General features: G+C 32.0%; 1 protein-coding gene across 1 annotated transcript; it reads left to right on the top strand.

Annotated features, from left to right (window-relative positions):
• Window positions 1-8,369: 8,369 nt before the first annotated feature.
• cd74a (CD74 molecule, major histocompatibility complex, class II invariant chain a) lies at window positions 8,370-13,600 on the top strand. Its single transcript, XM_052573600.1, has 8 exons — window positions 8,370-8,563; window positions 9,784-9,953; window positions 10,144-10,256; window positions 10,352-10,400; window positions 11,238-11,327; window positions 11,411-11,614; window positions 13,146-13,160; window positions 13,276-13,600. The coding sequence occupies exons 1-6, from the start codon at window positions 8,493-8,495 to the stop codon at window positions 11,611-11,613; spliced, it is 696 nt and encodes a 231-aa protein (XP_052429560.1). The 5' UTR covers window positions 8,370-8,492; the 3' UTR covers window position 11,614; window positions 13,146-13,160; window positions 13,276-13,600.
• The last annotated feature ends 917 nt before the right edge of the window (window positions 13,601-14,517 follow it).

The raw sequence follows: 14,517 nt of genomic DNA, 5'->3' as shown, positions 1-14,517 counted from the left end.
CTGACGCGTTACACGCGCTCGGCGATAGAGGGCGACAGACTCCATATACACAAACACAGAGCGTGTTTTTAAAGCGTTAGAGGGCGACGACTAGTGGTCTGAAAACGACAATACAATCTGATGCCGAATCGCTACAGTATGTGTTACGTTTAAGTCCTCTTGTATAGTTCGACGTCAAGTGCTGTGTTTGGTCGGGATTCCCAATCGTAATTATGACTTTGTGGCGACCTTCATGAGTGTCTAACTTGCAAATACGATCTTTCCAACATTACTTGAACGCACAAAAATATTAAGGTCCCAGGTAACAAAAATATCGTTTAGAAATGGACCATTCCATTTGATCACTTTGCAAACATTATGGGAATATTACTTTTGAAGTTTCATTTAAACAGTAACCCTAAAATTGTGTGTGGGTTTGTGTGTGTGTGTGTGTGTGTGTGTGTTCCATGAACGATGTATGATTTAATGATAAGTTTTTTTCTGATTATAAAATAATAATAATAGATAATAATAATAATAATAATAATAATAATAATAATAATAATAATAATAATAATAATAATAAAGACCAGAAAACTATGAAGGAGCTTTCTATTAACATTACTTGCAAAACATTTAGTCATTCAGAATTGCGTGAAAGTTAACTTATGTTATTAATACCTATTATTACCATGTCAGTAATGCTTTGTGTGACCAAAACAAAAAGTTAAAAACAATTGACAGTGAGTTCAACTAAATACTGTATGTGACTGAATCAATAAAGACATGCTTATGTAGGCTATAAGCTGGTAGTCACATTTTTTCTCCAGGTAATGTTGATCAATATAGATTTATTGAGTCATGTACACAAAATCTTAAAGCCTTGGGAAGCTGCTGATTATATCCATGTAGTGTCTCTATAGTGTTTTATAGTGGGGTGATATAGTACATATAGTGTCTTTATAGTGGGGTAATATAGTATATATAGTGTCTCTATAGTCTCTTTATAATGGGGTAATATAGTACATATAGTGTCTCTATAGTGTCTTTATGGTTGGGTAATATAGTGTATATAGTGTCTCTATAGTGTCTTTATATTGGGGTTATATAGCCCATATAGTGTCTCTATAGTGTCTCTATAGTGGGGTAATATAGTACATATAGTGTCTTTATAGTGGGGTGATATAGTGCATATAGTGTCTCTATAGTGTCTTTATAGTGGGGTAATATAGTACAAATAGTGTATTTATATTCACTGTTAACCCTTGCTGTATTTTCTAGGGTAAATAACTGTAAAATAGCCAGTGTTTTGCTGTATCTTCTGGGAACAATATCCTACTGTAATATGAGGTGCATCTTTAAGAATTTATGCAGCTCAAATAATAAATTACAGTAAATTACTCTATGTACCCATTACAGGTACCAACTGTAACATAAATCAGTAAATTACTGTCCTCCGACACTACTCGAGTGCATTACGTCACAGTATATTGTGAAGTTTACACATATTCAGGCAGAAACCAAGGATTTATGCAATATGCATTAACACACACATACACACGCACTGACTGCCTTATCCTAAAAGTGAAGGTGTTGCCTCTTTAAGGCAGCCTGGTGGTCAAGTCATTTGTTTATTTTTCAGCGTGTCAACCAGTTGTGACGTTTTCACGTTTTAAGCCTTAAAATGGAACCTTACACAAGGAGTAAGTAAACTGTTAAAATATAAGTGTGGTTTCTAGAATATTTATGTGAAGTTAAATCGTTGTTATTTGTTCTTGGACTTCCTTTGTTTCCAGAATGCTATATGGTTAGCTGAGTTTTGAGCCTCTCCTCAAAACTTAGAGTGACATCCCTTGGCGTTGCAAAATATTTAATTGATCAAAAATTTACCAACTCAGATTGTTTATTTATTTAGTAATGTTTTATTTAAACATTTAACACAATGTACAGATGCAAACTGTGCAATGTGCCTTTCCACCAACTTAGTGTTTTAATGCACATATAGAAAGACACCAACATAGAGCAGACTTTCAATATGCCTGTGGAATGCAGAAGTGCCCTTGTACATTTAAGAAATTTTCCTTGTATAGGTCTCATATGCACAGAAATCACAGGCAGTCACAAAAACAAGATAACATTATACATAGGCCTCCACAGGCGAACCTCCACTGTCAGGTCCTAGGGTGTGCATTTGTGGCTTGTAATTTTTCAGAGCTGTGCTTCCACTTGCGAATTAATATGAGATGGTAGAAAAGTTTGCTCACTCCCTTTAATGCACTAATTTTTATTTAAATAATTAAATAAAACTAAGGGAACATTGCTACGTTTTTGCTGAGCAATCTTTTGTTGTTGTTGTTGTTGTTGTTGTTTTGTTGTTTTCAAGAAAACTTCTGAATATATATAGACTGACCAAACCCTACCAGCCATACCAAGGCTCATCATGCTTGGTAAGCATAAAATATATTGTAAACCTATATGTTTTTTTGCAGTTTTCATGGTGACTTTTAAGTTTTCAGGAGATAAACTTCTAACCTCATCTAAGTGGATGGTCAGCATTCAGGGGAAAGTGAAACATTGCATTGAAGAGAAGCTGGATTTTGCTGCAGCACTCTCTGTGCTTTTTGGTTGCTTTTATTATTTTAATATTGAGTACCAGAAGTCAGCCAGTGCCATGCTTGAGCTTATTCAAAGGTAAGTGTTAGAAATCATTATGTCCAATCATGGTTTTATTTAAGGAATATCTTTTTTGCCAATATGTATTTATTGTTGTACTTGGTTCTCATAATACATGTATTTATATATATATATATATATATATATATATATATATATATATATATATATTTCTTTTTTTTTCAGCCGCAATACTGAGTCTACAGTTAAAAGAAAGGTTCAAAATGTGAATCCACATGTCCATACATTTTTGCAGAGCCTTACCGAATTTGAATAGAAAACATCTAATTAAGTAAGCAAAAGCAGTATTATAAAGACATAAACTGGTCATTTAATTTTTGTTGAATTATTACAGGTTTGGAACAACATGTGGGTCAATGGTGACTGAGTATTATATTTTGCCACTACATATTTTGTGTGTGTGTGTGTGTGTGTGTGTGTGTGTGTGTGTGTGTAATATTGTAAAGTAAGAAAACATTATTTCTATTTGGTTATAATTTTATTGTAAATGTTGATTTCATTCATTTGCTTTTATTGAAAATATGCCTGATTAATTAAGTTACTAAAATACACTGGCATTGTTGTTTATTTATTTTACTTGTTTTATTATATTGATAAAGGAATCAAAATACTTGTATTTTGTTTATAATTTTTACTGATGTTGTAAGATGTTATTTAGACAATTCTATAGATAATGTGGTTGTTTTTGGGTTTTTGTGGTTTTTTTTTTTTTTTTTCATTTTAGTATATGTTCTGATTTGTTTAATTTTGTGATACATTTCATGTTATGTATTTGTTTTTCCCAAATTAATAAAGTATATTTGTATGAACATTTTGTATGCATTCTCTTTAAAAAATAAATAAAATAAAAATATTGTCATTCTGGTGTTACAAAAATATTATATACAATAAATTTATATGCAGTATTATACTGAGTGGTTTCGTGTTATTACAGTAAATAACTGCCAACACTCCTGCCAGTTATTCACTGTAATTCTTTATTTACAGTATATAACTGGCAACACTGTTGCCAGTTAGTCACCGTAATGGTTCAGTTACAGTAAAATACTAGCAACACTGTTGCCAGTTAGTCACTGTTAAAGATTAATTACAGCAACTAGCTGGCAACAAGTGTTGCCAGTATTTTACTGTTAAAAAACCTGGTAAGGTCTAACAGTGTTGTCTTTATAATGGGGTGATATAGTCCATATAGTGTTTCTATACTGTCTTTATAGTGGGGTAATATAGTCCATATAGTGTTTCTATAGTGTCTTTATAGTGGGGTAATATAGTCCATATAGTGTTTCTATAGTGTTTTTATAGTGGGGTAATATAGTACATATAGAGTCTTTATAGTGTCTTTATAGTGGGGTGATATAGTCCATATAGTCTTTCTATAGTGTCTTTATAGTGAGCTAATATACAGGGCCGGCCCGCGGCATAGGCGGTATAGGCAAATGCTAAGGGCGCCACTCATCCATAGGGGCGCCAGAATGAGTGAACGAGTGATTTTTTTTATTTTTTTTTTTACTTTTTTTTTATAATAGGCTACTATTTAAAAACCATTAATTCGAAATACTACCAAATAAACCAAAAAAAAAAAAAAAAAAAAGTCCGGCTCTTCAATCTTCCCCCGCCCATCGAGTGCTTGAAGTGCGTCAGAAACCGAGCGCGCGCACGATCAGTTGTTGGTAATTTGTTGTGTAGCGTGCCCGACGCCGCATCCAATGTAGACAGCACTGCTTTTGTTAACACACAGCTCGTAGAAACGGGCCTGGCAGCTCGCGCCAGTTCTAGGCACGGTGAAAGTTTCCTGATTGTGACGGAATTTACATGACACATTATAAATGAGCATAGTCTGCGATAGATACAGTGCCAAAAAGAAGAGAAGAGGATAAAGACAGAGGTAAAGAGATGTAGTGAAAGAACAATTTATTGCATAGGAGTAAGATACTATAATTTCATGGCAGTTATTTTTACCTTAAACTTAATGTTAGCAGTTGTTGTGAGTTCTGAGTCCCCAGACTGCGATTTTGTACAATCATGTCAGTTTTAAGACGCATTTTTTATTATAACTTTTTTTTATTAATGTTTTACTCTACAGTTGTGCAGTTTTGGGGGGATACAGTACAGGCCAAAAGTTTGGAAACATTACTATTTTTAATGTTTTTGAAAGAAGTTTCTTCTGCTCATCAAGCCTGCATTTATCTGATCAAAAATACAGAAAAAATTTAATATTGTGATATATTATTACAATTTAAAATAATTTGTTTTCAATTTATTATACTTTAAATTATCATTTATTTCTGTGATGCAAAGCTGAATTTTCAGCATCATTACTCCATTCTTCAGTGTCACATGTGACATCCAGTCTATCACATGATCCTTTAGAAATTATTCTAATATGATGATTTATTATGAGTGTTGGAAACAGTTCTGCTGTAATGTGTGTGTGTGTGTGTGTGTGTGTATATATATGCTAAATCATGAACACAATGACAGGGTGAAATGGGCTGTGATGCATGGGGCGCCAGGTAAAATCTTGCCTAGGGCAGCAAATTGGTCAGGGCCGGCCCTGGTAATATAATCCATATAGTGTTTCTATAGTGTCTTTATAGTGGGGGGATATAGTGCATATAGTGTCCCTATAGTGTCTTTATAGTGTCTTTATAGTGGGGTGATATAGTGCATATAGTGTCTCTATAGTGTCTTTATAATGGGGTGATATAGTCCATATAGTGTTTCTATAGTGTCTTTACAGTGGGGTAATATAGTACATATAGTGTCTTTATAGTGTCTTTATAATGGGGTGATATAGTCCATATAGTGTTTCTATAGTGTCTTTACAGTGGGGTAATATAGTACATATAGTGTCTTTATAGTGTCTTTACAGTGGGGTGATATAGTGCATATAGTGTCTCTATAGTGTCTTTATAATGGGGTAATATAGTCCATATAGTGTATTTATATGGGGGTCAAATGAAATCCAGCCAATGTAAGTCTAATTTAATGCCTTTTATAGACATTTCTGGATGTATTAAGGAAAACAAGTATGAAGTGCAACACAGCTGATGAAATAGCAAACATGTAGGCTTAAAAGCAACATAAAGTTATCAAATTGTTATTTGAATATGTTTTTTATTTATATTTTGTCTAAATTTCTTTTAAGACACCAAAAATATAAAGAACTAAAGAACTTAAAAAGTTCTCGTTTTATAAGAATCAATTTGTAAAAAAAAAAAAAAAAAAAAAAAAAACATTTGGGGAAGTTTTTGTTTGTTTGTTTGTTTGTTTTTTCATATCTTCATATCTATCTGTAAAGTTTAATTTCTATTCACTCTTGAGTATACTCTCTATGTACTTGATGCTTATTTGATGCCTCTGTTTGGCACCAAATGAAGTCAAAGGGCTTATTATGCCGATCTGTTTTTCTGTGTAATTCATTGGAAACTGATGAGGAAGAACAGAAGAGGAAGCGATAAGGGAGAGTTCAGGCCGGTGATTCACATGTCTGCTTTCAGTATATGAGGATCTGCTGAGGGAAAGTGGAAAGTGAAGGAGTCTGTTTATATCTTCAGCATTACTGATGACATTGATGTTGATGATGATGATGATGATGATGATGATGATAACAGTGAATGTAAAAGAAATGAGAACATGTGACTGATCACTTTTATAAATATGTTTGTTGTTGTTGCATAAGGGAAAGATAAATTGCTTATATTATGAAGAAAATGTGTTTGTTTGTTTGTTTGTTTAGGTGTGTAGTTCTGAATGCAGTTCATCTACTGTATAAGAGTTACAAACACAACACTCTGTTTTTGTGTTTATGTTTTTATGCTTTTATGTTTTTTACAATTGTCTTTAAAATTATGAAATGTATTTCTTGTCAGGTTCTTCAGAATTCACTGTGCGCTAACTATCATGTGACAACAGCAAATCTAAAAAAAGAGAATAATCTTTAGTATTTATTTAAGTATACAGTAAATATGGATTGCATTTGATCTGTTATGGAAAAAACATAAGGTGTTTGTATAATAACATATCATAACACAATAAAATAACAATATAATACAATATACAAAACACAATATAATAACTTCAGTTGTAAATTATATATATATATATATATATATATATATATATATATATATATATATAACTAAAAAGCTTACACTGTAAAATAAAAAAGAAGAAGATGTGGCTGAATCAATATATAAAAAAGGTAACTAGTTAAATATTTACTCCATGCAATATCTATCAATATAGTTGGTAATAAAGTATCAGTAAGTATTTGTTTAAAAAATAATATAATTTTTTTTTAGTCAGCTTAAAAAGCTTACACTGTAAAAACAAAACAAAGCAAAAACAAAACTAAAATTTATGGACATTTCTGTTAACCCTAAAACACAATGCAATGTGGTGTCAAATGAAAAATACAGGTAAAACACCTGTAAAACTCCCTTGTAATCATACAGTACATTGTTCCTTATTTTTACTGATTTAGAGATGTTATTTAGATCTGTTTTGCAAGAACACAACCCTGCTGTGGTTATCTTGTGCATTAACCCTTTATCTGTCACTTCCATTTCTGAACAGCCATGAAAGTGCACAATTCAAACTTAAATTGTCATAATTCATTAACGAAAACATTTTGTAACATGATATTTATGTACCTTTTTCATGGTAATGCAGTGTCCAATTTTAAAACTGTTTTCACAGGATGAATTTTGAGAGTTTAAGCTTTTGATTGATATATCATTTTTGATGGATTTCTAAAGCATGATGGGGGAAAAAGGCAACAAAGACTTTTTTTAACAAATGTCAGAACTCCTGTTATGATATATTTTTCAGGTACACCCTTGTCATAAATTAATCTATTACTTTTCCTGCATAATGTATAGCAAAAAAACAAACAACAAAAAAATAAGCATTGGTAAAATATCTATTTGGGAGTCTAAGACCTTTCCAATGATATAGTTTGTCATGATTACGATTTATTTGTAATTTAGTGAAGCAACTTTAGGCCATAAAGCAAGCCATAAATCAGAGATCATGTAGCCTATGATTTCACTTCACATTTGATATTTGGAAAGGATTCTTGGTTTCTCAGTTCTGCCTTTCAGGAAAAACCAAAACATTTTCTTAAAAAAAAAAAAAAAAAGTCAACTTCTAAGTTCTCCAATCAGAGAAACTGGATGCATGAATCAGTTGTATCCTGGCAGAGCTTGCACTAATTCCCTCACGTTTCATCATCTTTATTATTTTATTTCAAAATAACACCACTTTAGCATTTTTTTTAGCTGTGTAAAGACTGCCAGCTAAAACTTTATTATTAAACATCACTCATAATACTCATTATGTACTTATCATTAATGTACATTTAGAAATGCAAGATATCAATAGAAGAATTAGAAATGTCAGATTGATTCGTATATTTTACAAATATGATTGCATATTTTCTAAACATACTCTACAATGATTTAATTGACTACTTATAAGAGTTACTGGAAATAATAACCTTATATGTGGGTCAAATCCGTCTCTTAAATATACGGATTTATTCTGTATTAGATCATTTAGGAATGGGGATGTTTCTTTTCACTTTTAGTTCTCATATTTATATTCAGGTTGAAGTATTCTTCTCTCCATCAACTAATGACGCTCTTCACGACAGCCAATCACATTTGAGATGTGAAGAGAACCCAAATCAGGTTCAGATTCACATCTGGGACTTTCCGTCCGGAAAAGTGGCTTCCAGAGGCGCATAAAAACCTTTGGGGAGTTACAGAGAGTTCCATTTAGTGTTAGAGACGTAAACACACAGAGACACGCCAGTGATGGAAGATCATCAAAACGAGGCGCTGCTTCAGCGCGTGCCAAGCCAGGAGACCCTCGTGAACCGCAGAAGGTAAAGTTTTTGGGACATAACAATAATAATAATAAATAAATAAAAAAATAAAAATTATTATGACTGCATATATTAATACATTCCAGTAGTGCATGGTGGTAATTATAATATAGCATAAATGTTAAAGAATTCCTGCTTTTAACTATTCTGCAGAACTTTTATTTTTCCGTTTTTGCATGCACAACTCTCTTTTGGTAGTGTATTCAAATACAGTTTTGTGCAAATTAAAACATCGTTAATGATCCTGAATAATCAAGTAACTGTTTCAGTACAGTAGCTCATTTCGTGTCAAATTCCAATGAAAAACGGAAAAGAAGGGAATCAAACTCTACCTAGCGACTGGTGACGTCACACGCGCTGATGTTATTGATTGGATGTTTTTATGTAATAGAGCGACAAGGAAGATTTTTTAAATAAATATCATACTTAATCATTTCAATATATTCAGTTATTAGTTATTTAGATATCACTACGTTACAATCAAATAGACTTTATATATAAGTGAGTTACTGAGAAACATCAAGATACTTTTTTTAATGCATTTTTTAATGACTGTTAATATTTTCTGTTTTCATTCTAAAGTTTTAGTAATATCCTATGCTATTTTGTTATTTTTATTTAAAAATATGTATACATTGTTATGAATAATTGTTATTTTCAGTTTCAGTTTTAGTAGCCTATATCAAGTCAACAAAATAAAAACAAATATCTTGACATATTGCAATAAAATATTATATTTGTTGACTTCTATTTTAAGGAACTTTTTTTATTATTGTTTTAGTTTTCATTTTAGTTAATTAGAACTAACTTACTTATAACCCTGCATTGGGTATTTTTTTATTTATTTGTTTATTCTCAGTTCTCCTAAAAACCCAAACCAGCCAACATAATTTAAAAAATGAAACCATTACATTTACAGTTTCATTTATTAATATAGAAGATGCTTTTACCCACGCAGCTTACAAATGAGGAAGTATGGAATTCTCTTTTTAAATCAGTTGAACAGAAAATCACCTACAAAAAAATCCCTAGCGTCTCAAAAGTTTCAAAACATGCACATCGTGAATCACTGGAACTTTTCATTTTGAGGGGAACTACAGTTTCTGTGCTAGATAGATGACCATTTGTTTCAAAACAATCAACGCCCACACAAACAAGCATGAGAAATGCCCCTGAAGAGCAGAAGGTCTGAGGTGTTTGTTGTGTGGCGTCTCCTGCAGGGGCGCCAATGGAAAGGCACTGAAGGTGGCCGGACTGACGGTTCTGGCCTGTCTGCTGCTGGCGGGACAGGCGCTCACCGCGTACCTCGTCTGGGGTCAGAAGGAACACATCAGTGCTCTGACCACTGGCCAGGAGAAGCTGAAGGCGGAGCTCACCAGAAAGATGTCCGGTGAGCAACACAGCCCAATGAATTACACAAACTAAACTTCACGCACAACTCATTTACTGTAACACAAGTCATTTCACCTAATTATTCATGCATATTATTCAGGAACTATAGATTGAGTTCTCCTTGCATCACATGGTTGAAGAGTTAAATGAATCCTGTTCTTATGGTTGGTCTGTGTTTGTTGTCCCAGGCGCTCCTCCAAAGGCCATGCATCTTCCCATGAACAGCCTGCCCCTCCTGAAGGGCTTCCCCGATGAGTCCTCTGACCAGACCTCCAGCAAGAAGAGCAGCGTTCCTCTCACTGTGAGATTGAACAGACAATCCTAATCTTCATCCATACGCCTGCATGGCTGCTTTTAGTTTGGAATATCTCAATCTTTTTTCTTTTTTCTTTTTAGAAACTGCGACCAGCTTTCACAAACCATAGAGAGGGCAGTGGACAGGATGGTAAAATCACCAACTCATATATAATAAAAAATAAATAAAGTTTTTCAGTGCAAATGATATCATCAGCCAGTCTTGGTAAAAAAAAAAAAAATGGTAATAGAAATAAATGTTAATTATTGTTAGTTATTTAGATATTATTTTAGGATAAGTATTTAAATTAGCTTTAAATTTTAAGTTTTTTTTTTTTTAAAGATTATTTTTATATAAAATATTCAAATATTGTTTTTACAAATATTCATTTTATTAGGGTCGTTATATTTTCATATATAATAGTTGGTTTGTTTTGTTGCTTTTTTTATTTATTTATTATTTAATTAAAGTTTTTCATTATGAATTAGCAGCCAGTGTTGTTAATATAATTAAAACTATATATGTATACAACATACATATACAACAAATATAACAAAACATTTAAATTGAAATTTTGGATGAAAAACTTTTACAAATGTTTCGCTGAAATAAAATAAGTACAAAAAATGAAATAAAAATAAAAGCTACTGAATTAAAGAAAACTAATAAAAATGACAATTTCATGAGAAAATCTATAAACTTGAACTAAAATAAAAACTGAAAATATAATTTAAAGTGCGTGTCTATACACAAACACACACACACACACACACACACACACACACACACACTATATTCTAGAACTAAATAAAAATAATAATAAGTCAAATATAATTAATGTGTAAATACATATATAATCTATAAAATACACTGTATTATTATAGAATATAAATAAATATAAAAATGTAAAATATGAGTAACTCTATGTTTAAACTGTAAACAGTCTGAATATGTGACGTGGTCTGAATCTCCACATTCTGTGAAAAGCTTCCAGACTGATGCCGAAGCAGATGCAGCTGCCGATGAGGAGCCTGCCACTGCTGATGGACGAGGAGGTGAAGAGCTCTCCTGAATCAGGTGAGACACACACACTCACACACACACAGACAGATCCGTTCAGATCTCTGTGTAACACACACACGCGCTCGTGTCTCCCGCAGCTGTGGAGGTTCAGGGTAAGTGTCAGCTGGAGTCTCAGAAGGAGGTCAGACCTGGGTTCTTCAAGCCTCAGTGTGATGAGCAGGGTAACTATCTGCCCATGCAGTGCTGGCACAGCACCGGATACTGCTGGTGTGTGGATAAAGACGGCCACGAGATCCCAGACACACGCATTCGTGGAGGCCCACTCCCCCAGTGCAGCTAAGGTGCCAGCGGACTTCACAGCCAATGAATATACATGTGTTTTCACCAGGGGCGCTGCACAAGCCCCCGGGCCCTATGCATAGGCAGTCCTAATGCCCCAACCCCCCACCCCCACTTTTCAAGGGCCCTCTCTTCCTTTAGGGCCCTGGTAATCAGTACTGGTTTTACCCCCAGTCCGGCGCCCCTGGCTCTCACTCAAACTGTTATTTTACAATTAGTGTTTATCATTATTCATATACATAGTTATTCATATTTTGGATTAGCTTTCATTTGATTATTTTTGGTTTTCATTTTAGTTTTTTTTGTTGGTGTTGTTATGTTTATTATTTTTATAATTATATTTACCTTTAATTTACCATTTTATTTATTTACATTTTAGTACTTCAACTTATTTTAGTTACTTGCCAAAGCAACATTTAAAAACCATTAGGGTTATTCAAGTTTTCATTTTGTTTTCAGAATTATTTTGTTTACAAAAAACAAAAACAAAATTTCCGTTTCTTTTTTAGTTTTAGTTTTACAGCACAGGTTCAGGTTTCCCATTCAGCAATTATTTATTTATTTTTTTGTGACTAAAACGTAAAAAATAATTATTATATACTACTATAGTATTTATTAATATTTTGAATTAGCATTTTTTTCTTTTTAATTTTTATCAAAGTTTCATTAATTTCACAATGTTCTTTTATTACTTTTGGTATTTGTTATATATATTATCTTTAATATATTCTTATTTTATTTATTTTAATTTTAGTACTTAAACTTGATTTCAGTTAATTACAAAGGCAACATTCACTGTTAAAAATATTCCGTAAAATATACGGTAAAAAACCGGCAGCTGTGGTTGAGACTCATTAAACTGAAATTTACAATAAACATTAATTTAACAGCATTTTATGTAACATACAAACCAAATAAACATAACAGATGAGAAAAAATTAAGAAGAAACATAGTTATTTCAAAGAAAAAACATCAAATTCAAACAAAATTTGAAATGCAACGCAGAGAATTCTGGGAACGTAAGTTTACGTTTTTTCCCTGTAAAGTTTACAGGAAATTACCGTTAACCAGTAAACAGGTTTGTACCGTAGCATTTTCACAGTTTTTTACAGTTAAAATCACGGTCATTTTTTACAGTGTTTCTTAAGTTTTTCCATTCAATATTTACATCAAATAAATAATCCATTGACAAGATTAAATTGATTTTCGACTCTTGTTGCTAACCTCATCAACACTGGCTGCTTTTTTCTAACTTCTGATTTTCGTTTTAATTACCAGAAATGGTTTTTAATAGTTTTACTTTTAGGTTACACTCAGTAACAAAAGCCGCTAATATAATTTGTAATGAAGAAGTTGAATTCAATTAGAAAAAAAAAATAAATGAGTGCAGAAGTAGCACATACAGTAAAAATACATACTATGATCAAACAACTAGAAATGCATTATTAAGTTAATAACTTGTATAATAAAGTAGTATTGACATCTTTCTCTGTGTTTGTTTCATGCATTTCTCTGCTGATGGATAATCCCAGATGCTGAGCTTCTCGGTGAGTATCATTTACAGTCGATTATAGATTCTTCGGGACATTCTAAAACGCTTAATGTGAAAAACACTTAACATTGTTTAATGTACTAATACAGTGTGTGTCTCTGTTTCTCCAGAGTGAATCATCTCTTCTAGAAATAAAGAGAATAACTCCAGTCCTTTATCCTGTCATTAGTTTCAGCTCCTGGCGATCAATCAGTCCATATGGATTATATTAAATGGGAATAACCCAATAACCTTCCTAACTGAAGATCTCTTCTTCTGATCTGTGTCAGAATAAATAAACATACGCAGCATATTAGTTATTAGTGCTGGTCTAACCCTTATTCTAATAATATCTCCAGAAAGTCCTCTGTGTGACACCATTTCTGTTTTAATTTGAACTCACAGCATGAATATTACAGTGCTTATGACTGTAAATAAACACATGCTGTTTCCAAATATTGTCATTGTTTTATTTACAAATGATTGACACTATCCACAAAAATCAGAAAAAAAAAATCAATTATTTATTAAACTTGAATGTTTTCAATTCTGTCTGAATGATCTCTGTGTGTTTTGGTATGAATATGAAATTAGAATATTAAGTTTATTGTGTAGACAAGTTAAAGATAAACGTGTTGAAGTGCCAATAAAATAAGGCACAAAATACTACTGAAATTATAACATATTTAATCATATTGCAATAAATATGATTCCAAACATCATCATAAAAATAGCATGTTGACCCATGTATTAAGTTAGTCAGATTTTTAAGAAACTATTTATTTAATCGTTTTATTCAAAATGTATTCAAAATGAGCTTTAATTAGCTTCACTTTTAACATATATTTGTTTCATTTCATAGTCAATTTTATTTAATCAAGATACAGATAAGATAAATATAAGGATAAATATAAAAAAGCTAAACATAAGTGTTTATTTCCATTAAGCTTCTTTTTAACTAATTTACTTCCTAATTTCAGTTAGTAATGCAACCTTTCTGATCATTTAAATTTTAGATAATTTGTTTCACCTTTCAATTAATTTTTTTTTAATCAAAGTTCTTAAGTTAGTTTTTTGTGTGAGAGCAGAATAAATGAAGAGTAAATCTGCACTGAAGTGTGATGCAGCTTGCAGTGTTATTTTAGTATTATTTATATACTACTATATGAGTCTATACTAAAAAGAAATAGTGCAAACAATGAAATAAAACAGGAAAATTGTATACGAGTGCTATTCAGATTGCACTGAACATGACTGAAAACAGTTTTGTTCTGCATAATAAATTGCAATAGAGCAGAACGGCTGCACACATTGTGAGAAATGTAGCTCACGTCCCCGTCTGACTCATGCACTTCTTCTTTCAGATCATTTTC

This window comes from Carassius gibelio, chromosome B14 (assembly GCF_023724105.1).
Source record: "Carassius gibelio isolate Cgi1373 ecotype wild population from Czech Republic chromosome B14, carGib1.2-hapl.c, whole genome shotgun sequence".
Taxonomy (NCBI): domain Eukaryota; kingdom Metazoa; phylum Chordata; class Actinopteri; order Cypriniformes; family Cyprinidae; genus Carassius; species Carassius gibelio.
Note: the sequence above shows the minus strand (reverse complement) of the source record. Positions and strands in the feature narration are given on the sequence as shown.

Bases quoted from the DNA above. Each gene is read 5' to 3' on its own strand.
- cd74a (XM_052573600.1), top strand. From the start codon at position 8,493: ATGGAAGATCATCAAAACGAGGCGCTGCTTCAGCGCGTGCCAAGCCAG. The intron at 8,564-9,783 runs GTAAAGTTTTTG...CGTCTCCTGCAG, and splicing joins ACCCTCGTGAACCGCAGAAG to GGGCGCCAATGGAAAGGCAC. The intron at 10,257-10,351 runs GTGAGATTGAAC...TTTTCTTTTTAG, and splicing joins AGAGCAGCGTTCCTCTCACT to AAACTGCGACCAGCTTTCAC.